Here is a 27,483-nt window from a genome sequence, read left to right on the forward strand (position 1 = left end):
ATCTGCAACATTCAGAATTACATTTGGCTCACTTCTCCTGCTCAGTAGGATGGAACAACTCATGTTGACACAGTTAAGGAATAAGACCCACTTCTGGTTATTTAAAGATACCTTTGCCCACTTAGTTCTTCACATAGCTGTTTAAACACTATCCCTGCTTCCACCGTTTGTGGTGGTGTGACTGGGATGCCAAAAAGGATTGGGCAAGGCAGTGTCAGCTATTTGTAATAGGAGGCCAGGCTAACCTCCATCAGTACTATGTCTGTCTTTGTGTGCTACCTCTCATGACTCATTTTCCATGTATTCTGAAGGAGGAAGGAAGAGGAAGAGTTTGAAACTCCCACTGGGAGGTCTAATATTGCTGCTGAGTAAAACAATCCATTTCCTCCTTTTTCCTATGTAAAAGATTAGTTTCCAAATGAAAGTCCAATCTCTGTGGACTTTACTGTGACAAAGACTTTGCTTTTCTGTAGAGAGACTACAAGCAAAGTGTCCTAGCAATGCAACATGAAGTATGAGGCCTTTTTTATAGCATTTTTCCCACCACTGGTCTAGAGCCAATGAAGTGTTACCAGTGGTAGTGTTAATAATTTATATTGACTTGCAGGTTACTATCTCACAGAACTGGAAGGGACCCCTGAAAGGTCATTGAGTCCAGTCCCCTGCCTTCACCTCGCAGGACCAAGTACTGATTTTGCCCCAGATCCCTAAGTGGCCCCCTCAAGGACTGAACTCACAACCCTGGATTTAGCAAGCCAATGCTCAAACCACTGAGCTATCCCTTCCCCCCATTATGGTTGGGTAGTATTTTGTTGAATTTTTAAGTTATGCCAAGGCTACCCAAAGCATATGGAGAGACAGTCGGTATATAAATAACTAAGAAGTGCTTTCAAGGCACAGGTGTTTTATCATCAAGTCATCTAAATCTGCTCAGAGCAGAGTTGGAGCCCCACAAGGATAAAAATGCCTGCAAACTGTTTCTCTAATGCTTCCACCATGTCTACCATTTGATAGACAAAGGATAATTACCCAGTGTTCTGAGCAGGCTTGTACATCCCATATTGAAGCGCATGCTGCCATAGCTTCACTGCTTTCGGACCCGAGCTAGGTAGATTAAAGCTATGACTGCAGTACAGACATATACGTGTAGACATATATATCAGTCTATACGGATTGTCTATACTGTATGTGAATCTATGACTGCAGTACAGACATACCCAAAGAGATTTGCTCTCATTGTGTAAACTAGCTAATGTACTTGTTGCTGACAACAGGAGACATGAACTGGTTCTGAATGCTCTTTGATGGCAAGTACAGACCAAAATAAACCCTATTCATCAAGGTATCTAGGGAAAATACTAAGAAAATTAAGCCATGCCATTCCTCGAAAGAAAAAGGCTTCCTTTTGTCACATGGAGTAAATCTGTATGGCAGACACATCCAAGTTAGTGTACTGCTTTGGAGGATCACCCAGCTCATTTTATATTACATACATTTCAGATAGAGCCAGTATAAAATCCCTACAGCAAGAGTGACATGCTGTGAAACAGTTTTGCAAAATTATTAATTGATATGATGCTAAGCACGTTAGACTTGTAAACTATGCGCCAGGGCTAAATCCCCTCCACAGGGAGGAGGGAACTATCGAAGAAAGAACTTTACCCACTGTTTTGAAATGCAAAGTAGCATTTGCTTTTGCGACTAAGCCCTTTAATTTTGTTAAGCTTTTTCTAAAATTGTCTGACTATTTTCTGCCTCCCTGCAACCCCTCTCTTGCTTTCTTCCCTCTCCATAAAACAAGACTCCCAGTTGTTGCATGCCTACACAGGTTTGGCAAGACAGCTGACTGCTTGGATTACACTGGTTGCATTGTATTCCTTTAAGAATGAGCCATACTTCTCCTAAGTATCTCTTTTGGGACCAGAGTTCAGTACATGCAGTGAAGTCAGTCTGGCTCTGTTGAACTTGGGAATTTTAAGATGACAGGAACATTGAACAAGATTTTTCACAAGAACAAAATTTCTCCTTGATATAAAGAACTATTTAGTTGTGCAACTAAAGCTTTAGAACTGTTATCAGAGAAAACACTAACTTCCTTTCAAACTCTACGTAAATAGATTCGTTTTGTCCAAGATGAGCATCTTAAATGGGTGTTAACATATTTTGGCTCCAGTTCACTATGTGAATCATCTGACTATTTAACAGCTTTATAAGATACGTCTTACATTTTAAGAGACTAAATTCTGCTTGGGATAGTTGTATCATCTAGTGATATTTTGTTGATCTCAAGAAGCAGCTTTGTTCTTTTTTAATATCTGGGAGAAGATTTTTCATTTCCATGAATGATGACATTTTCCTTGTGGCAGTGGTCTCTGTCTAAAAAGCCCTATCTTTTTCCAATAGCTCTCGCCCTCCTCAAGGATGTAACTCGGGAAAGCAGGCTATTTTTTCACCCACTCATTAGTTCCAGACAAGTGAGCCTCAACCTTTTTCCATGCTGAGGCTGCCTTGAGACCACTCTCTCATTTAGCAGCATTGGAAGGACAAGGAAGTGGCAAACTTCTTGACATCTTTTTGCAACTCCAGTTGAGAGCCCTGGTTCTAGGACATAATTTTAATAACACTCTGCACTTCTAGAGCACCTTATCAGACCCTGTAAATGCTCTGTAAGCTTAACAATACTCCCCTGAGACAACTAAGAATTATTAGCTGCTTTTTGCAAATGAAGAATTGAGATACAGAGGCTGAAACTTACCCAAGGTTATGCAGCAAGTCAGTGAGAGATCCAGAAACAAAACCAATTACTTCTGACTGCCAGTATTGTACACAGCCTCTACATAAAAGACCCTTTAGCTTATAATAGAAAGTTGTTCTAATGCCAATGCTTTGTGAAATAGTTCAGTTTAAAATTTCTTTAGAATAACTATGTGCTTCCTGCTGAGCCTCAGCATTGCCAGAAGTGTGCTCAGTTCCTATTGTTTACAAATTAAATGTCAGCATACTGTTAAGTCAACATTGCAATAAATTTTTTGTTATTTAGCACCTATGGCCTCCCAATGCTTTTAGATAACACATTCCAGCAGCACATCCTAGGGGAAATGTGAGTTAAACCATATTTCCGAATAAACCTCTCTCTACAAACAAAGTATAAACACCACACATTTTTGTGTTTTTATTTTGATGAGCCAGTGAACAGTAATTTCAATAAACATGTGAGCTTCAACATCTGGAGTCGGGAAAAGTTAAGTAATATGGCAAATTATAAGTCATATCGATCAAAGGCATTTAAGCTAAACAGAATCATCACCACACTCACAAGGACTGACTAATCAAGGGTAGTATATCTTTTCACTATTGACATCAAATTCAAACTTGGCAATTTAGCCAAATTCTATCCCTTCGTCCGCCGAAGGGACATCAGCTGTAAGTGATGCACAGCAACCAGAGAAACAATTGTTAGCAGCAGCAGAATTTCTCCCTATTTTTTAGAAGGTGATTAATTTAACAGTTTTGCCTATAGAAGCAAGAAATTTATGGCAGAAAATCAGACCTAATAACCAATTTTACCTGTTTAAGTGTAAAGTGACTTTCCCCTAATTCAGCTTGAATGACAGCTCCACAGACATTCCTTCCCTTTAGCCATCACTCATACTGATTCAGCTATAGTAATGCATAACAACATCAAATCCCCGTTCATTTACATTGGATTCAATCTAACCAATCAATTCCTACATTAAGTGATACATACACTTAAATCTGAAGAAAGCTGGCAGTGGTGCAGTGGCAACTGACAGAATCACTATAAGGGTGTGGGGAAAATAAAGTGAAGGAAGGTTTCTAGACTCTAAGGCCAGAAGGAACCATGGTGATCATCTAGTCTGACCTCCTAACACAGGCCATAGCGCTTCCCCAAAATAATTCCTTTTGATATTAAAACATATCTTTAAAGCAAAAAAAAACCAAACCACCCACACAGGTAAAAGGCAAGGGAATATCCTGGCTTTTATGAGCTATAATGGCTATGGAAGTTCTTTCCCTAAAATAAAACTATGAAAGCAAAGTCTCAGCAAAAAAGAAAAAGTCTCCTATTCCCCCTATTCATCCATAAACTTATGTTTATAATTATCTGTCACTAACTTCAGCCACGTTTGAGTTTCAACGATGTTGAAAAAGAGAGAAGGTTTTGGATGAAGGCAATTTTGCTGCAAACGTGTCATGTGACTCTAGCAGTATGAAAGTCCTATGGAAGCTGCTATTAAAAGCAACTTGGAAACTGATTTACAAAGATCTCCACAAAAACTGGCAACGGGCACGTGTAGTATCTGAAACCATTTAACTCATTTTTTGAGAATGATCAGATTACAAATTGGCTCTGCCCTGATAAAAATTTAGTTGTAGATCTGAAATTTCTAGTCCTATTTCCCATCTTCTCCCTCTGCTCTATGTCTCAAAGAAAGAGTGGGTTTCAACATAAAAAGTGACAATTTATTTCTCTTGAAAGAGACCAGTATTTCTAAAATAAAGGTTTTCAACAGTGACAGTTGGTGTATCAACATGTTACTAATGTTAATATTGGAGGCCTCCTTGTTCCACAACTGACTTCAGACCATTGGCACTATTATGTTTGCTTTAGAGTGCCAACAAAAGAAAAATGCAGCACTGAGAAAGAGATGATAGGATGACACAACATTTAATAGAGTACAAGTGTGTACTCTAAAGGCAAAATTGAAACTGACTCACTCAATTAGAATGTATCAATTGATTGACAGGTATAGTATATAAAGATAACTAGGGAGAATTATGAACAAGCTTGGCTTTGTTCTTCACATATAAAGTGACTTTCTGTCTGAGCCAAATATATAAAATGTGGGTCAATCCTTCCAGTTAAATTAGGGTAGGGAGTGTCATGGTAACATTGATCCTTGGAAAGAAGAGGCTAGTGCTCCTGTGACTGGTCAGTGGAACCCCAATTAGGGTCTTAGTGACTCCTTTTAACCTCAGAGGGAGGAGACCAGCAAGTGAGAGCTGTTTGAAACCAGGAGAGAGAGTGACCTGGAAAGCCAGAGCTGTCTGAAAGGAATGGCAGGTGAGCACTGCCTGAGAGCACAGACTGGAGGACCAAGGAAAGGGGCAAGTGAGAGCTGCCTGGGAGAGATATGGAAGCAGCAGAAAGCTCTATCGGTCCTCTCTGGGAACAAGGAGGAATTGGCTAGGCAGTCAGCAGAGGGCCTAGACTGATGACCTGCCTGAGCAGGAGGCTGACAAAAGTTGAGGCCTAGGAGACCACCAGAGGGCTAGTCTGGTGACCTTCCTGAGCTGGAAAGCTGGTGCTAGGAGGCTGAAAAGTGGGGAGGACTAGGAGACCAGTGGAGGAGTTAGCTTGTTGTCTTTACTGGGACAGAGAACCAGTGCCAGGTGGGTGGCTGGGAGAGAGGAGCCCTGGAACAAGGGCAGAAAGGAACTGGGAGTTGAGTGCTCTTGGTCACAGGTGGGTGACCTAGAAATAGTGTTCCTGGAGAGGGGCATGGAAGAATCCCTGTATGTTAAGTGTCACTGTGGGAATTGGAAGAATGGCTTTACCATGAGGTTTCTACAAACTACTATCCTTTTACAAGAATTATGCCCAGAAGTGGGTCTTAGTATTGGACAATGCAAGAGACCATGGTCTTTATGACAGGACTAAGAAAGAACTGAGGCAGGCAAACTTGCCGTGCCACAGCCTACTGCAAAAGGGCACCCAAGCCTGGGGCCGCCTTTTGTTAGAATGTTCATTTGGGGTCCGGTGGTGAATTTAGCTTATAGAGGACACTTTTCCAGTATTACAGAACCACTACATCATTTAGTCAGATTCTTAATCTATGCTCCACCAAAGGCCAAATCTGGAAAATCAAGAGTATAGGTACTGATAGAGCTGGATGAGTTCGTGTCCTTCAAATGAACCACCCCCTAAAGCGCATTGGCAGAGCATATGAAGCAACTTTGTACAGTACATATCAACATTCACTGTGCCTTGCTTTGCCAGAAGTAGAAGTCCCCAGTCTCATGAGCACTAAGATTCAATCTCCACACACACAGGCAAGAAAAATATTTATTACATGTCTCCTAATTTGTTAGGGTAGCACTGCCTTCTCATCACCGCCACAGACAGACTGATGACAAAGAACAAGCACCAGTCCAAGAACTAGGAGCCATTGATACTTAACATTTACCCTCATTAACAGATTCATAAACTCAGTGGGATAGTATCCAACAGCTGTTAGCATTTCTCTCTATCAGTTCTTGTCTGGAGACTTGGGGTGGGGACTATCACATGGAGCGCACAGAGACTCTGGCTGACATGAATGTTAACAGCACAGCTGCCTTCTCAGGCATGTTGCTGAGAGGACTAAACATTCCTGCTTGTTTTTCCAGAGACTGGGCTTGAGATTTAATGTAGGACAACTTTTAAAATGCCATTTTTCTCTCCTCCTCACTCTCTCTCCCCCAAAATCATTACATGCTTGTGAAAGTTCAGAGACAGATCGTAATAGGTGAAGTTTTTAGTCTCCTATGGACAAGAAAGAGTCAGGTAGCATTACTATCAGCATTTCACTCTGAACAATGGTCTCCATCCCTAACCTTGAGGGATCTGTCTCTAGAGTGAAAGAATATTCCTATTTATTATCTGAGGAGTCCTGAGAAGTTATCCCAGTCATAGAAAATTCATGTTCATAATGAACTGAGAACACATTCATAAATCTAAAAACCTCAATCTGGACTGAATCCTGGTCCCATAGGAAGAAGGAAAGTGGATAGCCATCTAGCCCTTCTGCTTCCCAGTAGCAAACAAAAATACAAGGGGATTGCCAGTGGTTTTAATAGTGCTTGCACTCTCTATATATAGGCAGAGGAATTCACTCTGCCTTCATCCCCAGAAGCAGTACCTGGAGGTAAGAGTTGAAGCATGTTGGAGAGGCAGTGTGTGGGAAAATGCACTTTTGATGATGCTGTACCTGTTCTATGAATAAAAGACTTGACTCTTCAAGGCTGCCCATCACTAGTACTGAATAACCTGTGACTTCAGTTTATAACAGAATAAATGTAAAGGAGACACTCTTGTAGTCATGGTGCATAATACTGAGTCAAAATATTTCTAATTTAGGTACTTACATGGCCACCATTACAATAGCATCTGTGCGCCTCACAATCCTTTAATCTAAGATTGCCTAAGGAAGTTGTGGAATCTCCATCTCTGGAGATATTTAAGAGTAGGTTAGATAAATGTCTATTAGGGATGGTCTGGACAATATTTGGTCCTGCATGAGGGCAGGGGACTGGACTCGATGACCTCTCGAGGTCCCTTCCAGTCCTGGAGTCTATGAATCTATTAATCTATTTTATCTTCACAATACCCCTGTGAGGTAAGGAAGTGCTATTGTCCCTATCCTACAGAGGGGGAACTGAGATACAGAAAGACTAAGGCCCAGATCCTCAAAGCTATTTAGGCAATTGACTTTCAATAGAAGCTATGAGCCTAAATACCTTTTAGGATCTGGACCCAAAGGACTTGTCCAAGGCCACACAGGAAGTCTGTGGCAGGGCAGGGACTCGAATCCCAGGCTAGCACCCTAACCACAGGACAATCATTCCTTTCCTTACATAAACAAAAAAGGCACAGGCATTGCCTATATGAGACAACCGCTCAAGGTACTGGCTGTTTACTATCCCTGCACACCCTGAAGCAAGGTGGATGAAAATCAATAGATTAAAAAAATTTTTTTTGATAAAATGCTTTGAGGAAAAAGATAGTTAAAGATCATTTTAATTAAGATACATTATAGCTCAAAGACATCTCATAATGGAATAGAGATTATAAATTCTAATTCTATAGTATGAGACAATATATTCATGTAATGTTTAAGAAAAGCTTTGTAAATGAGTTCTAATAGTTCATGGATTATGGACCCAATCTTATGAGGTTCCAGGGACTTCTTTATAGATTTAGGTTAATCCTTCTAATGGGACTCAGTGCTCAGTCTAGAACAGTGGACCAGTAAAGCAGTGCTGGGGGGGAGGGCACTCCGAAAGATCACAGCAAGTTCGATATAACATGGTTTCACCTATAACCCGGTAAGATTTTTTGGCTCCTGAGGACAGCGTTATATCAGGGTAGAGGTGTATTTAGCACTTACAACGCCCTTTTAATCTTCAAAGCACTGTATAAAGCCAAGAAAAATACTTAACACCTGTGGGAGTTAGGTCAGTATTATCCCCATATTGCAGATTAGAAAAGAGCAGTCTGAACTGTCACATGGGGGGAGAAAACCCAAGCTGGGGTCTCCAATTAGCCAATCCTCTCATAGGCTTCTGGGAATGGGTGGGGTCTGGCATCTATAGAAGATTCAGCACATGAGTGGGAGAGGAAAAGCAACACCCAAGATGACTGGATTGCTAAAAGAATGCCACAGGGATGTGGTGGTGGTAAAGATACTGAATTTGGGGAGGCTAGGGTCTACCTCCCTAGGAAACTTTAGACTTGACTGAGAGGTAGGAGAATTATGGGACTAGAGGATTTGGATGTTGATGATAAACTGATATGCCCCTTCTATAAGCATTCCTACATCATCTCTGGTGTCCATTTTCTCCCTTTTTTCCTGTAGAGGTCAGGTCATCCTGAGCCACCAGACAATGGCTTAGTGACACTTGGAGGTTTGGGATTTGAGCCTTAGGTGGAGGGCCAAGTAGACATCTTAATAACTGTCTGCTTAACTCCCCCCAAGCTGGTAAGAATCCAGTGGTTCACAATGGTCAAATCATTTACGTACCATTGAAGCATGGCACTCTCTAGGATGGAACCCAATAGAAACAAAATGACCTTAGCACCAATCTAGGAGCATTGGTTCAGTATTGAACCAAGGAAAGAGAAAGAGCTATGAAATCACCAACATCACTTTAAAAAAGTGATGATACCTACCCCCACCACTTAGGAAAGTACAAAGATATCTGAATACTAAGTGGGAGTTGTTTTCCAGGAATGGGTTCCTCATAAATAGCATCCTAATCTCAAAAGAGCCCAAAGGTTTTTGCTACAAACAGAAAACAAAGCTCTTAAGCATGGTAATGTAGGACTTTAGCATCCCCTAGTGGTATGTTGAAGTTTTTGTAGGTTAGGCAAAGGTACGTAGTTGCTCCTCTTACTGTCTCGCTTTAAATGTACACAGCATCATACCGTTCTTCCTCTAACAGTATTTCAAAGAACATAGCCAGCTCTGCCTGTACCACAGATCATTTATACTATACTCCTACAATGCAGTAGCCGTTTCTCACACAGCTTCATATTCCAGTGTAAAAAGGTGAGCTTTCCAATAGAGAAAGCATCGTAAAGATATCCCCCATAATGGCTCACTTCCACTTTTTTGGGGGCCAGGGCACTTGAAAAATGTGAAACCATTAGTGCATTATCTTACTGCATATCAGCTACAAGCCAGCTACTATAAAAAGACAACTCCTGTACAAACATCAGCTAATACTCAGCACTCTCTGAAAATTTCCCCAACTGTAAAACAGGAACAGCAAGTAAAGTACTGTAGTATTTAATAGCACTACTATCACAAAACATTTCATAGAGCATGTGCCAAATATCAAATGGTAAAAACTAAATATTGACTTGAGGCTTGAATACACACAAACTTACAATGAAATAATTACATCAGTTTTAATTTATTAATTATAGCCAGCAGAGCAACCTTTCATGACTCAGTGATTAATGCTGCACATCATAATGTTCACCATGTCATACCTTAAAGGTAAAGGTGCCTCCCACATCTCTCAAGTAATCAAATACTGCCACAAAGCTGCTGGACAAGTCACTTTAAAAAAAACCCTATTCCCTGCCTATGCTGCTGTTCACAGCTTTCCCAAGGAGCAACATGAAATTGATATTCTTGTCAGTTTCAGGGCTCCCCACAGACTTCTGAATAGAAGCAATGAAATTGAACAGTCTTGTTAATTTCACACTGTTGCTAGTAGCAACAAAGGCTCTGGAGCAAGCCTAGAAAGATGTCACAGCATTGATTTATACTCTGTTCAAGTTTGAAAGATTATCACAACTTAAAAGGCTAGAAACTTAGAGTGGTGTGTGTTTGGGTTTTGTTTTTTAAAAGAAAATTCTGCAGAAGTCAGTGCTCTTGGTACCCTTGCTCACCAGTGAATTTCCTACTGGTCTGCTCAAATAACTTTTACAATTATCCTGAAATTTGAAGAAACCAAGCTTGAAAAAAAAAAATTAACAGCTTTAGCCAAGTGAAAGTTACAGTGAACTGACCACTCTAAGATTATAGGAGACAATGTCTTCCAAAATGCATAAAGCACTGTGATGGTGTGGAGCCGCTCTTCATGCCGTATGCTGACCTTGTTCAGTTGTATATTGTATGAATATATTGCTTTAGTTTAATAACATACACACTTAAGGATTGTTAAGGGACAACACTGGACAGGAAAAGACATAGGAATACCAGGTCAAAAGGACTACAGCAGTTTAAAAAAGGAACTCCTTTCAAGAGAGCGAGAGAGTGGCAGTTGTTGGGGAAGCTGTTTCAGGAAACCACTGGCACCCGCTGAGATACCTGAAGAAGCTTGGCCTGTCTAGGTTATCATCAGGAATAGAAGGGCCGTAGGTAAGACAAATATGTACACAGACTGTTTTTAAATCATGTTCTCTCACATGTTTTCTTTGTACTATAAGAGTCATTTTGGTTTGGCTGTTTGGTTAGACTCCTGAAAGGAAAATAAGTAGGGTGACTACAAAGGGTACTGTAGCCAGGAGAGGTAAAGGCATGAACACTGACCTGAAGGACTGTACTGAGGCCTTGTTTACACTAAAGGGAAAAGTCGATCTAAGCTACACAATTTGAGTTACACTCAAATCAACATAGCTTAGATCTACTCACTGCAGGGTCCACACTACGTGACGTTGACGGGAGACGCTCTCCCACCAACTCCCCTTACTTTTCTCAATCAGGTGGAGTACAGGAGTCAAGGGGAGAGCAATTGGCGGTTGATTTAGCAGGTCTTCACTAGACCCACTATTTCGACCGCCAATGCATCGATCGCTGCAGCACTGATCCTCCGTTAAGTGTATACAAAGCCCTTAGACCAGAAAGGGGACAGAGGTGCAGCTAGTCCTGTAACTATAGACAATCATAACTTCCTGTGTTAATATTTCCAAGCAAAGATTCTATTATTGTATTAACCAGACAGTAAGACTGCCAGTAAGAAAGCTTGACATTGACTTTACCAGCACTTGAAGATCATAAGAACAAGTGAATCTTGCCAGACTAGCCTGGCAGAAGCTGCACCTGCGCAATGGTGAGAAACTGCTCAGTGTATCGTGTGTGTGCAGTCTGGATAAAGGGCAGCGCTGAACTTGTAGTGGGAGGGAATAAGGGCAGGCATGGGTTTGGGGTTAACTTAATGGGGGATAGTAGAGGCACTATGGGGGTAGACTGTGCTGAACTATGGGCCTTGGGAGAGGTATGAGCTTGAGAGAATTTTAGGGTATGCTATGCCAGGCTTGAGGGCAGTCATGAGGTGGAGCAGAACTGAGGTCAGAAGGTTAGCAGGGGAGCCACGGAGCAAACAGTGCTAGACTGGAGATAGCTATGGAGTAGGCAAACCCAAGCTGGAAGACAGTCATGGGGAAGTAGAGGAGCAGGCTCTGGGAGTTATAGTGGATTACAAATCGAATGAGTCAACAATATGATGCATATGCAAAAAAAGGCTAATATTCTGGGATGTATTAACAGAAGTGTTGTTACATAAGATATGGGAGATAATTGTCCTGCTCTACTTAGCACTAACGAGAACGCAGATGGAGTACTGTGTCCAACTCTGGGTTCCACGCTTTACATGTACATAAACTGGAGGGAGTCCAGTGGATAGCAACAAAAATGATAAAAGGTTTAGAAAACCCGACTTATGAGGGAAGTTTAAAAAAACTGGGTATGTTTAGTCTTCCCCCCGCCCCCTTGAGAAAAGAAGACTGAGTTGAAACCTGGTAAGTCTTCAGATATGTTAAGGGCTATTACTAAAAGAACTGTGCTCAATTATTCTCCATGTTCACTGAAAGTAAAACAAGTAATAGGCTTAATCTGCAACAAGGAAGATCTAGGTTAGATATTAGGAAAATATTTAACTGTAAAAGGTAGTTAAACTCTGGAATAGGCTTCTAAGGGAGGCTGTGGAATCCTCATCATTGGAGGTTTTTAAGAACAAGTTGGATAAACACCTGTCAGGGATAGTCTAGATGCATGGGGTTTTTTTGTTTTTGTTCTGTCTCAGTGCAGAAGGCTGGATTTCATGACCTCTCAAGGTCCCTTCCAGCCCTACATTTCTATGACCTTTTTTCTCACTAACACTCATATTTCTCCCTACATTTTCTCAAATTAGCAAATATGGAAAAGATTTTAAACATGAGTTAAGTAGGAAAGGACTGGAAGGTTTCTCCTTTGTACATATCAAAATCTTGATTTTGTTCCCCTCCCTCGACCCCACAGCTCCTCTTCCTTCCAAGTCTTATAACTTTTTTCCTCTGCCTTGTTAGAGACCTCAATACCAAACTCCTGCTATTTCAGATCCTCCTCCAAGTATTTGGAGAGCCCCAAGCTTCCCCAAAATGCAAAGTCTGCTCTCTCCAGTCAGCTTCTCCATGCTTGCCACAATCACAAAAGGGAACAGAGACTGATCAGACCTGGCACAAGAACTTCAAATGCTGTGAAACGTACTAACGTTAGAAGGTGGTGAGACAAGCAGCTTTATAGTTGCCCACCCCACAATTCTGATCAGTTTCATCCTGATGGTGCCAGTGCAGGGGTTCTCACACTGGGGGTCGGGACCCCTCGGGGGTCACGAGGCTCTTACACGGGGGATCGAGAGCTGTTAGACTCCACCCCAAACCCCACTTTGCTTCCAGCATTTATAATGGTGTTAAATATATTTTAAAAAGTGTTTTTAATTTATAAGGGGAGGGGTTGCACTCAAAAGCTTGCTGTGTGAAAAGGGTCACCAGTAAAAAAAAAGTTTGAGAACCACTGTGCTAGTGGGTGTTCTTTTCATGTGCTGTTCCCAACTCTGCACAGATACTTTCTAGAACAAAGCTTGAGAGTACTACCCGGCGTGGTTAAGTGCCGGAGGCTGGAATGTTGTTGCCTCGGTAGCACTGTTTAGACTGCTCAGTGCTTCTGTCCTTGGAGTTTCAATGCTGTGAGTAGATAGTGCTGCATGTTAGTTTAGCAGACTCGATGTTATTCATAAAGGAAGACCACAGGCACAGTTCGGTGGTGAAGGCTCTCAGCCATGTTTATTGTCAACGAAGCAAAGTACTAGCTCCCTGGATCAATGTCTACAGTTACACTAACACATGTGCTTGTTGCAATGGACTCAGCTCAGTCAGCGGTAAGACCTTCTGTTGCCCCCTAGGCTAGACAAAGGGTTACGGTGAAGTATCCGATATTTATAGGCTGAGGCAAACAACTGGAATATACAACTTACATACTACCTTACGTAGTTCATCACATTGTTACCTCCCCTTGTTCTTGATATTTTGAACAAAATATCTTTAACTGTATTGTAAAACCATCTTATTTTGTACTAGACTGAAATATATCTATACTAACTGGAATATATTTATGTAAATATCTAGTGCCTAGCATACTATCAACCACTTTGCCACATTCATGTACTGGACAGTGAACTTGCAAGCATCTGCTTTAATACATGGTCTAACTTTGGTTCACAGCCTCTGGTTCAGGCCTCAAATCGTGCACCAGGTCCAGTGGTCCAGGCTCTCTCGCTCTATCTACTACAGTGGCGATGCACTATGTGGAGCAGTAGACACACAAGCTCAGTATTTTCTCACTGGGAACACGTTTGTGTACATGTGTGCATATACCACCCCCACACATTTAAGAGAAAATGTAGCAATGTTCTAATTTCTTCCCCTAGTTCCTCAGTAGAATGCCCCAACATCAGCAGAGAATGGTGCCGCTGCCTCTGTTTATAGTACAGTTCATATCCAGCAGCATGAAACTGACTGGTTTGCTTCACCATTACTCTGTTCTGTTGGAAAGCATCACATGCACGAACAGCAATCACTAAGGAAAAGGAGTTAAATATCTTCACATGCAGAATTGTCCAGCTGGAGAATATCTGAAGTATGTGGACAATGAAAGCACAATACCAGAGAGAATTTAACTCTTTGTGCATTATTAAATACAATAGCTCTACCTACAATTATTGCATTCCCAATATCTGATTATTTTGTAAAGTACTTTGAGATAAGTAAAAAAAGTATTTTATAGAAAATTAAACTAAACTTCAATATATACAGTTGTTCTAGAAGTGTCTTTACAAGACTAAAACAGTTCTAAAAGAGCTATAAAGTCTCTGGATAAAATAATCTACAACCTTCAAGGAAAGTAATTTCCTAAGAGTCCTAAGGACTTTAACCTAATTATCTCTTTAATGGTACATCAAAACATAGGAAAAACTAAGATAAAACCGGCTATCTATCCTTAGTGAGAGTTGTAGCTTCCACCTCTCCAGTTGCTCAATAGCGCAAAAATAAAGGAATTTCAAAAGCCACTCTGTAATTAACTTGGGGTGGTTTAGCTGATACAGGAAGCTACCATTAAGGCTATCTAATTATTTTTCAGATGTAGTTGCAGGTACCTATCTCCAATACAATTACTCATGTCTGCTCATAAAGCCACAATGTTCATATGTGGTTTCCAAAGCAGACACTCGTAATACAACCAAAATTTGCTATTGTGGTTTATAGTGCTACCAACAGGAAGCCTCAATGCTTTACAGTTGCCTATATATTCTACAGAGAATAGCCTGCATAGATCATCACAAGATTAGCCTCCAAAATGGAAGCCAGCATTTTACAACCATAACCACAAAGCCAGACACACAGGCTAAAGTACAGCAGAGATAACTATATGGGTCTGAGTTAACCGTCGTTTCATGTTGCTCAAACCTGTACTGTCACACCAACAAATAAAATTTACTTTGCTTTCTGAATTTGTTCAAGGAACTCAAACGTCTTCTATCAACAATTTACTGTATTTTTTCTAAATTTCCATGAAAAAGTACTCCCCTCACGTTCTCCACTAGCAAACCCTTTCTGAGCACACTGGCAGACGGAACTTGTTTTTCTCCTTCCACAATGTTGCTTGCACATCTTTATGGTGCCATCTACACTAGAACCAAGCCATGCTACACACGTAAATACCAAATTATGTATTAAAATTGTTGGCATGCAGCAAAGTAGTAGCTGGGAGCACTAACAGTAGCATAGATACTGTTGCATGTTGTAAAACAAATAAGGTCAGCAGTCCTCAGCTCTTTGAACGAAATGGAAACTGAATGAATTTGATAGGTAAGCCACAAGAAGGGGGATACAGTTAGGTTTTTTTGTATAATTACTTTTCAGACACTTGCTTTCAACAATAGCAAATGCTCAAGAAATAGTGCATCTTACCTGCTTCACGTAATTGGTTGTTTAACATTGAGTTCAGACCTAAATAAGCTAATTAGCTGTCAGCAGTGTTGGAAATCTACTAATCTTAAGGGCAACAGCAAATTAAGTGAACCTTGGAAATAATGTCAAGTTCTGTGGCCTGTGTTGACAGGTCAGCCTAGATAATCATGACTCCTCCTAGCCTTAGTCTATGAATTGGTATAGTTTGACAGTATGACTTAACTGCAGCAAAAATTAGTTCTCTTGCAGCTCTCTAAGAAAGGCATTTGACAGTTGCCAAGGTGAGTAGCTCTCAGAACAAGCTACTAAGTTGACACTGATGAAAACATGATCCTAAAACTATCCATATAGTTATCTACAGCCTGTAAACACCAGTATTTTAAAAGGGCTTCAGAGGTGATCCTGGCAATTACAGACCGGTAAGTCTAGCGTCAGTACCGGGCAAATTAGTTGAAACAATAAGAAAGAATAAAATTGTCAGGCACATAGAAGAACATAAATTGTTGGGCAAAAGTCAACATGGTTTCTGTAAAGGGAAATCCTGTCTTACTAATCTAGTCGAATTCTTAGAAGAGGTCAACAAACATGTGGACAAGGGAAATCCAGTGGACGTAAAGTACTTAGATTTCCAGAAAGCCTTTGACAAGGTCCCTCACCAAAGGCTCTTATGTAAATTAAGTTGTCATGGGATAAGAGGGAAGATCCTTTCATGGACTGAGAACTGGTTAAAAGACAGGGAACAAAGGGTAAGAATAATGGTAAATTTTCAGAATGGAGAGAGGTAACTAGTGGTATTCCCCAAGAGTCAGTCCTAGGACCAATCCTATTCAACTTATTCATAAATGATCTGGAGAAAGGGGTAAACAGTAAGGTGGCAAAGTTTGCAGATGATACTAAACTGCTCAAGATAGTTAAGACCAAAGCAAACTGTGAAGAACTTCAAAAAAAATCTCACAAACCTAAGTGATTGGGCAAAAAAAAAGGCAAATGAAATTTAATGTGGATAAATGTAAAGTAATGCACACTGGAAAAAATAACCCCCAACTAAACATACAATATGATGGGGCATAATTTAGCTAATCAAGAAAGAGATCTTGGAGTCATCGTAGATAGTTCTCTGAAGACATCCACACAGTTTCCAGCAGCAGTCAAAAAAGCAAAGAGGATGTTAGGAACCATTCAAAAAGGGATAGAGAATAAGATGGAGAATATCTTATTGCCCTTATATAAATTCATTGTACGCCCACATCTTGAATACTGCGTACAGATGTGGTCTCCTCACCTCAAAAAAGACGTACTGGCATTAGGAAAAGTTCAGAAGAGGGCAACTAAAATGGTTAGGGATTTGGAATGGGTCCCATATGAGGAGAGATTAAAGAGGCTAGGACTTTTCAGCTTGGAAAAGAGGAGACTAAGGGGGGATATGATAGAGGTATTTAAAATCATGAGTGATGTGGAGAAAGTGAATAAGGAAAAGTTATTTACTTGTTCCCATAATATAAGAACTAGGGGCCACTACATGAAATTAATGGGCAGCAAATTTAAAACAAATAAAAGGAAGTTGTTCTTCACACAGCGCACAGTCAACTTTTGGAACTCCTTGCCTGAGGAGGTTGTGACAGCTAGGACTATAACAGGGTTTAAAAGAGAACTGGATAAATTCATGAAGGTTAAGTCCATTAATGGCTATTAGCCAGGATGGGTAGGAAATGGCGTCCCTAGCCTCTGTCTGTCAGAGGGTGGAGATGGATGGCAGGAGAGAGATCACTTGATCATTGCCTGTTAGGTTCACTCCCTCTGGGGCACCTGGCATGGGCCACTGTCAGTAGACAGGATACTGGGCTGGATGGACCTTTGCCAGTTTACGTAAGAACATAAGAATGGCTATACTGGGTCAGACCAATCAAGGTTAGCAATACAGCCTCCCTCAAGCTCAAAACAACAATCCTGTCACAGATTCTCTAGGAGATGGAAAGCAACTCTGCAAATTGCCAGTCCAGCTAGGAAAAAAGCTATGACGAAAACCACTTCTGACAATCTCCTTTCTCTGTACTACATGCTTGATCAAAATTGTGCCCTGCCAATTTATTCACTTGGCCATGTCCCTGCTGTCAAAAAAAACCATTTAGAAAAAAATTTACAAACTACTATACTTGCAAGCAGTAGCAACCCTCAAAGTATTGCCAGCACAATTTGTAACATGCTGTCTGATCCACCTAGAGAACACAGGAATTGGAGGCATGGGGAGGTTGGGGGGGCGTGGAGGTTAAATTCAGTTTTAAGCAGGTCAGTCCATAAAGTTCTGGCTAAAATGTTTTGAAGTAATTTGCTTATTGCTTCTAATGCTTAGCTTCTTCAGGTAAAGTTTCTTTGTATACAAAAAGATTGTATAGGAAGTATTAATATGCCAGAAATACTATGCAAAAGGCAGGATATATTCTTTGTATGTTTCCACCCAAGGATCTTTATAAGCCATTCAAATTAGAATCATTTACAGGTTTGTCGCATCTCATGCTGGGGTTACATTCCGAAGTCAGCGCGTAAAGCGAAAATCGTGTATCGTCAAAATTACATTGAGTGTAATAGCAGGCAGAATCACTCGCACTACAGGTACAGTATTAAAATTGTTATTTTCCTCTTTTTTTGTTTTGTTTTTGCCGACCACGTAAAGCTGAAATCGTGCATGTTAAATGCACGTAAGACGCGACAGACCTGTACCTCACTTTTGGGGTGTAATAGAGTAGCTTTTTAATAGTGTAAAGTTGCCATGCACCACAGCTTAGGATAAGATGTGGTCACTAATACTGAATCCAATTGAAACTGTAGGAGTAATTTAGATATGGCAATTGGGGCATTAGAGAGAACATGCCTATGATTTCAAGTTCTACTGAGTCATTCCTTTAGACACTTAACTGATCCATCCTCCTTCGTTGTTTGGGTAATTAGTTGTTAGACAGGTATTTATATGTTATAGTCCCACAAGATTTCTCAATACAATGCAAAGGCAGTCACCCAGAGTCCAGTCATTATATTACATCAGCACAGAGAATTTTGCAACAGGAAAATCTGAGCAATCAGCCCTGGCCCAAACTCTATATTTCATTAGCATGAATGAAAATTATAGGATTTTTAAAAAGGAGTGTGTATGAGCTATATCACACATTCACCTATATTAAGTTGACCCCTTATTCTTTCCCTCTGCCTCTTTCTTCTGTATCCAGCTCCCTCAGGCTGTTTGAATTTATAAATAAATAAATAAAAACAAAAACAAAACAACAAATGCCGTTTTATGCTTTCCCCCCTATGATAGAACGTTTTTATCATGTTGCATGGCACTCCAACTGCCTTAGGGGAGCTTTAATGATGATTTTATTTTTAAAAGTACAGGCTTATCTTGCTTGACCTTGCTGCACAAAATAAAAGGTTGCTAAACTCCTCCTCCCAGAGAACAAAACCTGGAACAGAAATGACCTGGCTCTTCTAGATCAAAAGCCTAGAGTGGTAGAGTCCACAAACAAAGAAATCAGAACTAGGACAACCCCAGCACTATTACGAACAGGTACTGTAGGAGCAACCAGGCCAGAGAAACTGACCATTATTCCTTTCTTGTTTGTTTCCTATAATAAACTTACTTTAATACTCTGTAAGGCACTTTGAAGATATAAACCAATCCAATATCTATATAATGCCCCAAGTAAGGTAATGCGCTTATTTTACAGAAGAAGAAATGAAAGGCTTATCTACACTTAAAGCTGTGTTGCTGTACCACTGAGCAAAGATACTACCTCCATCAACAGGAGAGCTTCTCCCATCGACATAAATACTCCACCTCCCTGAGAGAGGGTTGCTATGTCGACTAAGAGAAGCCCTCCCATCAACATAGTGCTGTCTACACTGGGATTAGGTTGGTATAACTGTTGTTCAGGTGTGGATTTTCCAAACACCTGAGCAACATATTTATATAGACATAAGTTGGTAGTGTAGACCAACTAGAGAGAATAAGCAATTGTCAAAGGTCACACCAGGAGTCAGTATTTGAGTCAATATTATAATGTTCAAGTCTCTGGCTCTTAGTTCCATGCTCAAACTACTAGACTAAAGTGTTTTTTTTTCAGTGAATTATTGTATTGCATTTATAAAACTTCAATTTAAACTTGACTTTATAATATACTACTAGCAACTACATGTCTGATCCATTTCTTGCATTTACAACCCACAATCACATGTTTGTAGTAAGGCAACTTGCAGGGCCAGTTCAGATAAGGCTGCCAATCTGCAAAAGTGTCTAGGTCTTAGGGCTTCACTCCACCACAGACAGGCTGATATGCTAGTGTGGTGCCTCTGTTTTTAACTACTCACACTCAACTGCTGTGCTCAGAGCACTCAACTTGAGACCCCTGGGGAAATCCGAGTGTCTCTTAAATGGCCACCTGGTGCACAACACTGAAGGTTCCCTCCCCTTCCTTCTGTGTAACAAAATATATCTACCAGTCCTTGAACTGCCTCCAAAAACACTGACACAAGTCCAGGCTAGTGCTCCCTCACTAGACTGCTGTGAAAAGATAAAGCCAGTAAAGCCTAGGGTGTTCTAAGCCTCCAAAGTCCAGTCACTGCCCCGGCATGGAATCCCCAGGCACACCCTCCTGAGAGTTTCGACTATGTGGCCCAGTCCCTGGGGCTAGTACTGGCTTCTCAGATCCCCCCCTGTAGCTTTAGCACACCCTCTTCCAGAACTCTACTTGAAGAGGTAAAGTAGAAGGTTTCAAGGGGGCAGGTGATAACATATAGCACAACACAGACTTTGCTCTTTAATACTATGAGAAATACAGATCTACACAAAAACAAACCTGATATGCATTTCTCTGCCTCAGCTTCCTTACCATTCCAGAGCATTCTCTGTGCTGAGACCAGAGCCCTTTAGAGCCATCCAGAATCCTCCTGTTGCAGTGCATAGCTTGGGTTCTTAAACATGTAGCCTTCTCTCCAATCTGCCACCTCTGGCCATCATCAGTCCATTCCCTTCTTCTCTCCTGCCAAACCTCATGTGTGTCCTGAGACTTTCCCTTGTGAGTCCTTTTATAAACTTCTAGTCCCTTGATCAGATGACTTCCGAATCAGCCTCAACTGGTGATCAGTGCTCTACCATATGACTTTGTTGCCTGGCATTCTCTCCTCAGACAAACCAATTCTTCTGGGTGGGAGCCAGTCTGTCTGGGATGTTTGTATTAAAATTGAGGACCACTCCAAGTTTAAAAACACTCTATTGCCAGCTCTGTACCACAACACATTGGAATTTCAGCCCTACATGGAGGTGAGAAGGCAATCGCCTCCACACTCAAAATGTGATTTGCAGCTTGATAAAGACATATACAGAGTTCATAATCACATGCACACACACACACACAGAGTTTGTAAATTGTACAAATTCCCTAACTATCTCACACCCACACTAGTTCTGGATACATCTGCTCTGCTTCCCTTCTATGGGACTGAACCTCTACAACTAGCATGAGAGAACAGACTGGGACAAAAGGGGGGAAAAGCAGACTTAGTGAGGTGTAAGGACAATTGGAATTTCAAAGTATTTTGTGTAATAAGAAAACATTAGTTGCCCCCATTTCTCCATAGCCCAAGATGAATTAAATTCACAGATTCCAAAGCTAGAAGGGACCACTGTGATTATCTAATTTGACCTCCTGTATAAACACAGGCCATAAAACTTCCCCAAAATAATTCCTAGAGCATACAGTTTAGAAAAACATCCAGTTTTGATTTAAAAATTGTCAATAATGGAGACTCCACCATTACTTAGTAAGTTGTTCCAATGCTCATTACATGCTGTTAAAAACTTATGACTTTTTTCCAGTCTGAATTTATCTAACTTTAACTTCCGGTCTTTGGATCATGTTATACCTTCCCCTGCTTGATCGAAGAGCCCATTATTAACTGTTTGTTTCCCATATACTTAGACTCACCCCTTAACCTTCTCTTTGTTAAGCTAAATAGATTGAGTTCTTTGGGTCTTACTACGAGGCATGTTTTCCAATCCTTTAATCATTCTTGTGGCTCTTCACTAAGCCCACTTCAATTTATCAACATCCTTCTTGAATTGTAGGTACCAGAACTGGACACAGTATTCCAGCAGTGGTCACACCAATGCCAGATACAGAAGTAAAATAACTTCTCAATTCTTACTCAAGATTCCCCAGTTTATGGATCGAAGGATCACAACAGCTCTCTTGACTATAGCTCCTATTCAGCTGATTATCCATCAGATCCTAAGTTATTTTCAGTGTCGTTCGTTCCCAGGATAGATTCCCCCCATTCTGTAAGTGTGGCCTACATTCTCTGTTCCTAGATCTGTAGATTTCACTGTATAAAAATGTTTATGGTTTGCTTGTGCCCCATTTATTAAGCGATCCAGATCACTCTGAACACAGTGACCTGTCCTCCTCATTAGTTACCACACCCCTAATTTTTGTGCTGTCTGCAAACTTTTTATCAGTTTATATTAAGACTGTTTTTAACATTCCTTCCTCTGCTGATCAGATCCCACTTGTACTTAAAAATCTTGATTAGCAAGTCTACTCTGAGTTTGGAAACAAATATTGTTCCTCTATATGTTTCCTTATCAAGGACTTAAAATGGCAGTAACACCCCGAACTGCACTTGGAAAAAGTACACACAGATTTAGCAAGGTTCACTCTGCTGGTAGTACAGGATGGGATGCAACATCCTGAGCAGAGCTTGAGGAGGAATTTGGAAAAGCCAGGGGCTGGACTGGCCAACCATCTATATCTCCCCACATTTGCTGGTGTTTCAAGAAAAATGGAGGCAGGTGGAGGGTTTTCATTTTCAGCCTCTGACTGGCTGTGCTGGTCAATCACTATAATTGGGCACATAGAAGGGATAATAAGAACATCGGTTTATCACTCATACAGTGAACACTGCTACAAGTACTGCCCTGCTCACCAGAGAAAGGATGGAATCCTGCAATCAGTAGGTTCCCTAGCAGTCGGCGAGAGAAGGAAGGCGTCTAAGTGTAATGCCAACAGCAAAAGCCTCGTGGACGGGGATCTGGCAGACTGGGTCCAGGTACTGAGGAAAATTAATGGGAAGCTAGGTCAAGTCAGAAAGCAGAACGGTGTCAGGGAGGCAAGAGTGAAGGGAATAAAGGAGAAGAGAGGGAGCAAGAGAAACCAATGGATCCAAGGGAAAATAAGAGCAGATCAAGGAGCCTCCCAGAAAAGGGAAATGAGCTCCTACTTCTCTAACTGCACCAAGGTTGCACAGAAGGCTTTGGTTGCCATCTGAGATGACTGTTTAAAGATAAGAATTCAGCTTTGCCTAGTGTTCATTATAATAACTTCTCCCCAATGAATGAGTTCTTGTCTCTAAGGTACTAATCAGTTCTAGTGAAGCGTGGACTTGAGGCCAATTCTAATAGGACTGAAGTACTTACTGAGATAATGTGAGGATTCAGAGGTGAGAGCTATAACTTACACAATTTTAGATTTTTTGTGGGATGGGGGAATCCAGGCTTCTAAAAAAATAAAAATCTATAAAAAAGAAATTTCTATTTGTCTCACATCCTATGAAAACACCTCCTGAACTGCTTGCAACGAAACTATTTCAAACACTGAGAGGGTGACAGTGAAACTATCTTTACTAGTTTTCACTGTTCAAGCTGAGAGTTAAAAGCAAGCAGTATAAATAGTGAAAAACTGAGCTGCTGCAATTTTGTCTTAATAATCTAAATTACTACTAGTACAGAGAAATGCTCTTTCTAAATGGCCTATCTACAACTCTTCTGCTACGAGGCAGGCTTCATTTCAGGCTCCCTCTCTCCCTAGTTCTACGAGATATCAGTGTCAGGGCCTGGGAGAGCAGGAGCTTGTGCTGGGCAGAAGAACTGCAGGGGACATATCAGCTCAGCAACATCAGAAGGGTCTCTATGTGCCTTTGTTCCCCAAAATGTTCCCCTTTCCCCCCCCTCTGGCAGTTCAGACAAGCTTTCTGGGGCATGAACTCTTTTACTCCATGGATGTACTGTACCTAACACAACAGGACCTCAAACTTGGTTAGGACCTCTAGGTACTACTTCAATTTACAAAAGAGCATTTACAGTAAGTTGGAGTAAAGAGAATATGAATTAACCTTAACTGCATTACACTTAAACAACCACAAATGGTTCCATATACTACATTGTACTTCCTGTGAACATAATTTCTATTCCCAGCACTGCCTCAGCCCTTTAGAAAGTTATCACTATGCTTATTTGCTACCAAAACACCAAGGAGAGCCACTTTGTCATTACAGGGATAGTTTAGATTGTTTGATCAGGCTTTCATAGCAGCTCTGCTGTGGAGATAAAGATTTATGATTTCAACATCAAACTGAAGAGTTAGAAAGTACTTTCACCTATACCTGCTCCTGAGCTCCTCTGCCACTTTTTGGATTTACAGTGATTTTCCTACTTTTAATAATTTTTCTCTCCCATGATGCTGTGTGAAAGACCCACACAAACAAGGAAAACTAATTGACTGTACAGAGGAAATACTGAAACTGACTATACTAGGTCCCACTGAATTTTTTCCTTTCTAATCTTTCTATTATAGCAACTTTGGATTTAACCTGCAATAGCAGCACACAAGACATTTGGACAGAAGTGCCTTTTCTTTTCTTTTTTTTTTAAGTTGACAATGCCCTGAAATTCCATAAGCTGTTTAGTATAAAGGACGTTTAGAATCTCATCCATACATGGTGTATATTTAGAAAGTGAATTTTCATTGAAGATTCCACTCCGTCTATGTCAGATGGTAGATGTCCACAAGCCTGTATCATTGATTTACTAATGCTGTCATAGTGGATGAGTTTACATTAAAAAATGTGTAACCAGCAGTCCAGGATCTTAATGCATATGCTTGTTCTGTTGGGCACAGAAAGAGCTAAGCTGTCAAAAGCAGTTCTGCCACAAACACTGGAGCATGATTGCCCTAGCTGAAATAAAAATCGATAAACCTCTCAGTAGCAGATTCAGATCCACAAGATTTAAAAAAAAACAAAAACCAACAAAATGCACCAACATTAGACTTCAGCTCCTCATGCTCTTGCTAAGGTGTACAGCTTTCAGTTTATCATAGTTTTCAACCTTCCTTGACCTACAGGATGAAGTACCCACAACTAAAGGCACAGGAAAATTACAAAAATAAAGTATTTTAAATGGTTGGCTTTCCAAAGAGGACCTTTTCCTGTAACTTCACTTTCACATTCAGTATTTTTATTTCTGTAAAGTGAAAAGAGATGGTAAATTTGATCTTCATCTAAGTCAGCTGACAGATGTAGACTATTAAAGCCAGGCCAAGAACAAAAACAGCCTGTTCAATGGGGGCAAATAGCTCAGTGGTTTGAGCATTGGCCTGGTAAACCCAGGGTTGTGAGTTCAGTCCCTGAGGGGGCCATTTAGGGATCTGGGGCAAAATCAGTACTTGGTCTTGCTAGTGAAGGCTGGGGGCTGGACTCAATGACCTTTCAGCGTCCCTTCCAGCTCTGACATACGTATATCTCCATATATTATAAAGCTATGGCAGCAACTGAAATGAAATTAAACAACAAAAGTAGCTCAGAAATGTGTTCAGTACTTATCCTCTCAAACAGACAAGGATCTAATGAGCTAAGACCCATCCCAATGATGTTCACAGACATTTTGCTAAGATAAAGGGCCTTTGTAGCTGCCAATTTTTATTCAGATTTGTCTACAAGGCAACTCCTTACCAATAAAGAGGCAGCAAAAATCGCTGCCCCCTTGCATACCAGCTACTCAGCTGTGTAGAAGTTTCTGTAGCAATAAGAGCCTCCTCCATAGGTATTTCACGTCAGGAGAGAAGCATCCTTTAATTCCCCCCCTTTCACGGGCAATGAAATCAGCCATAGAACATCACTCTCACTGAACGCACACTTCACCCAGACCCTACGCATGGAGTTGCCCCCACCCCATCCATGCCCTGACAGAAATCATTCTGGGAGCAGCTCCAGCTCCCTCCCTCCACAGATCTCAAAAGAGGGACACGCCAGAGCAGACTGCTGCAGGCGGTGATGGGGAAGGGGGTACATAGAGCTGGTGCCCCCGCAGACAGCGATGGGGGAGGGGGTGGTCCCAGCAGCCCCCAACGGTCCCTCCGCAGTCGCTGTTACTTCATCCCCACCCCTTATTTCCAACTGCAGACCCTGCCCCACCGGTCCCCCGGGGCGCCCCCTTCCCCAGTGATCGGCGGCTGCCTCCGCCCTCCTTACCGTGCTGGGTGAAGATATTGAAGCCGCTCTCCGCTGTGCGCCCGGCCGCCTCCCGCTTGCGGCCCGCGGGCCTGGCCGCGCTGCTCCCGCGCGCTCCCCTGGGCTGCTGAGGCGGCGGCGGTTGCTGCTGGAGCCCGGCTCCCGGCTCCCCAACGCGGCCCACCTGCTGGCCCATCCCCGCGCTGCCGTCCTGGGCCCCCGCCAGCCCTCACTCACATGCCGCCTCCGCTGCCGGCCCAGCAGGCCGCCTCCTGCTCCCGCGGCCCGGCGGCTCCCCACAGGGCTGCCCCCAGCCCCGCCGCGCTCCGGCCTGGGACTCACGGACTCGCCCCCTCAACCCCCGCCGCCATCTTAACCACAGAGCTGCAGGAGAGAGGACAGAGCGTCTCCTAGAGACCCACCTCCGGTCCTCCAAGGGTGTCCTGCCACCGCCAGCCTCCTGGCTCCACCCCTCGCCCCCTCCCTGACACCACCCAGCAACCCCGCGCCTTCCCCCTGACACCACTGCCCCTCCCTGACGTCACCCAGCAACACGCAGCCCGCCCGCCCCCTCGCTGCCATCACTCAGCAACACCTCCTTGACACCCCCACCCCTGACCACCCCATCCCATCCCTCCTTTCCATCCTGCACTATCCCCTTGATTCCCCAGTGACAGACCTGTCTATCGTGTACCACCTGCCTCTTGATCCCCGACAGCCCCTACACCACACCTATTAACCTTCCCCACTTTTTCCATCCCCCTCATTACCCCATCACACACCTACAGTATCATCCTGACTATCTCCCACTGTACACTTGACCCCTTCCATGTTCTCCTCCGCTATCTCCTCACATGATTACTACTATCTGTCCCCGCCAGACTACCCTGTTAGTCTTCTGTCCCATAGTGCTCTTCCTGACCACAAGCTCTTCCCCAGTTCTGTAGAACTCTGCTTGGGACACTTGAAATACTGATCACAGTGAGTGCCATAGGATTATTTCATAATATTAGGACTGGGCTACACCTAAAATGTAGGTCAAGCTGGCTACATCACTGGGCTGTGAAAAATTTCACGCCCTATGTGATATAATTAGGTCAACCTAACGCCGACTATAAATGCAACGAGGTCAGGGGTTTTCAAACTGGGGGTCGGGACCCCTCAAGGGGTCGGAAGGTCATTACATGGGGGTCACGAGCTGTCAACCTCCAGCCCAAACCCCGCTTGCCTCCAGCATTTATAATGGTGTGTGACAGACCCAGGCCAGTGGGGTACAGGAGTCTGGTCCTATTAGTATCCAGGGGGTAGGCGGGCGAAGCTGGACCACTTCTAAAGGACCTCCCCCCAGCCTGAGGGGAGGACCCACAGGTCTGGGATACCAAGTAATTACGTGGGACAACTAATGAAAAAACAGGATCAGGAGTGAGGTCATAGGGCTAAACTAAGGGAACCTGATGGGGACACCGAGCAGAGAACCCCAGACAACGCCCACTGCTCCTCGAAGGCGTCAAGAGAGCCAGTGGATGCTGCCCAGAGGAACTCTGCCCGGATGCGTGAAAAGATGGAGGAATGGAAATAGGTCCTACAGTTGCAGGAAATCCCTCTCCTCTCCCTGGTTTTATAGATGGCTAGTTTGGCCAGGGCTAAGAGGAGGTTGATAAGGAGAGCCCGCGACTTCGTGGGGCCACGGA

At 42.2% G+C, this 27,483-nt stretch overlaps 1 protein-coding gene across 2 annotated transcripts in view; it reads right to left on the reverse strand.

Annotated features, from left to right (window-relative positions):
• Window positions 1-25,988, reverse strand: part of ABL2 (ABL proto-oncogene 2, non-receptor tyrosine kinase) — a 73,939-nt gene extending 47,951 nt beyond the window's left edge. Inside the window, exon 1 of one of the 2 annotated variants that reach the window (XM_030572160.1) lies at window positions 25,814-25,988. In XM_030572160.1, coding sequence (XP_030428020.1) covers window positions 25,814-25,988 — 175 coding nt within the window. Of the gene's footprint in view, window positions 1-20,400; window positions 21,171-25,813 lie in introns of those variants that run through there. The other variant, XM_030572164.1, reaches the window with a different exon arrangement.
• Between the last annotated feature and the right edge of the window lie 1,495 nt (window positions 25,989-27,483).

This window comes from Gopherus evgoodei, chromosome 8 (genome assembly GCF_007399415.2).
Source record: "Gopherus evgoodei ecotype Sinaloan lineage chromosome 8, rGopEvg1_v1.p, whole genome shotgun sequence".
NCBI lineage: Eukaryota > Metazoa > Chordata > Testudines > Testudinidae > Gopherus > Gopherus evgoodei.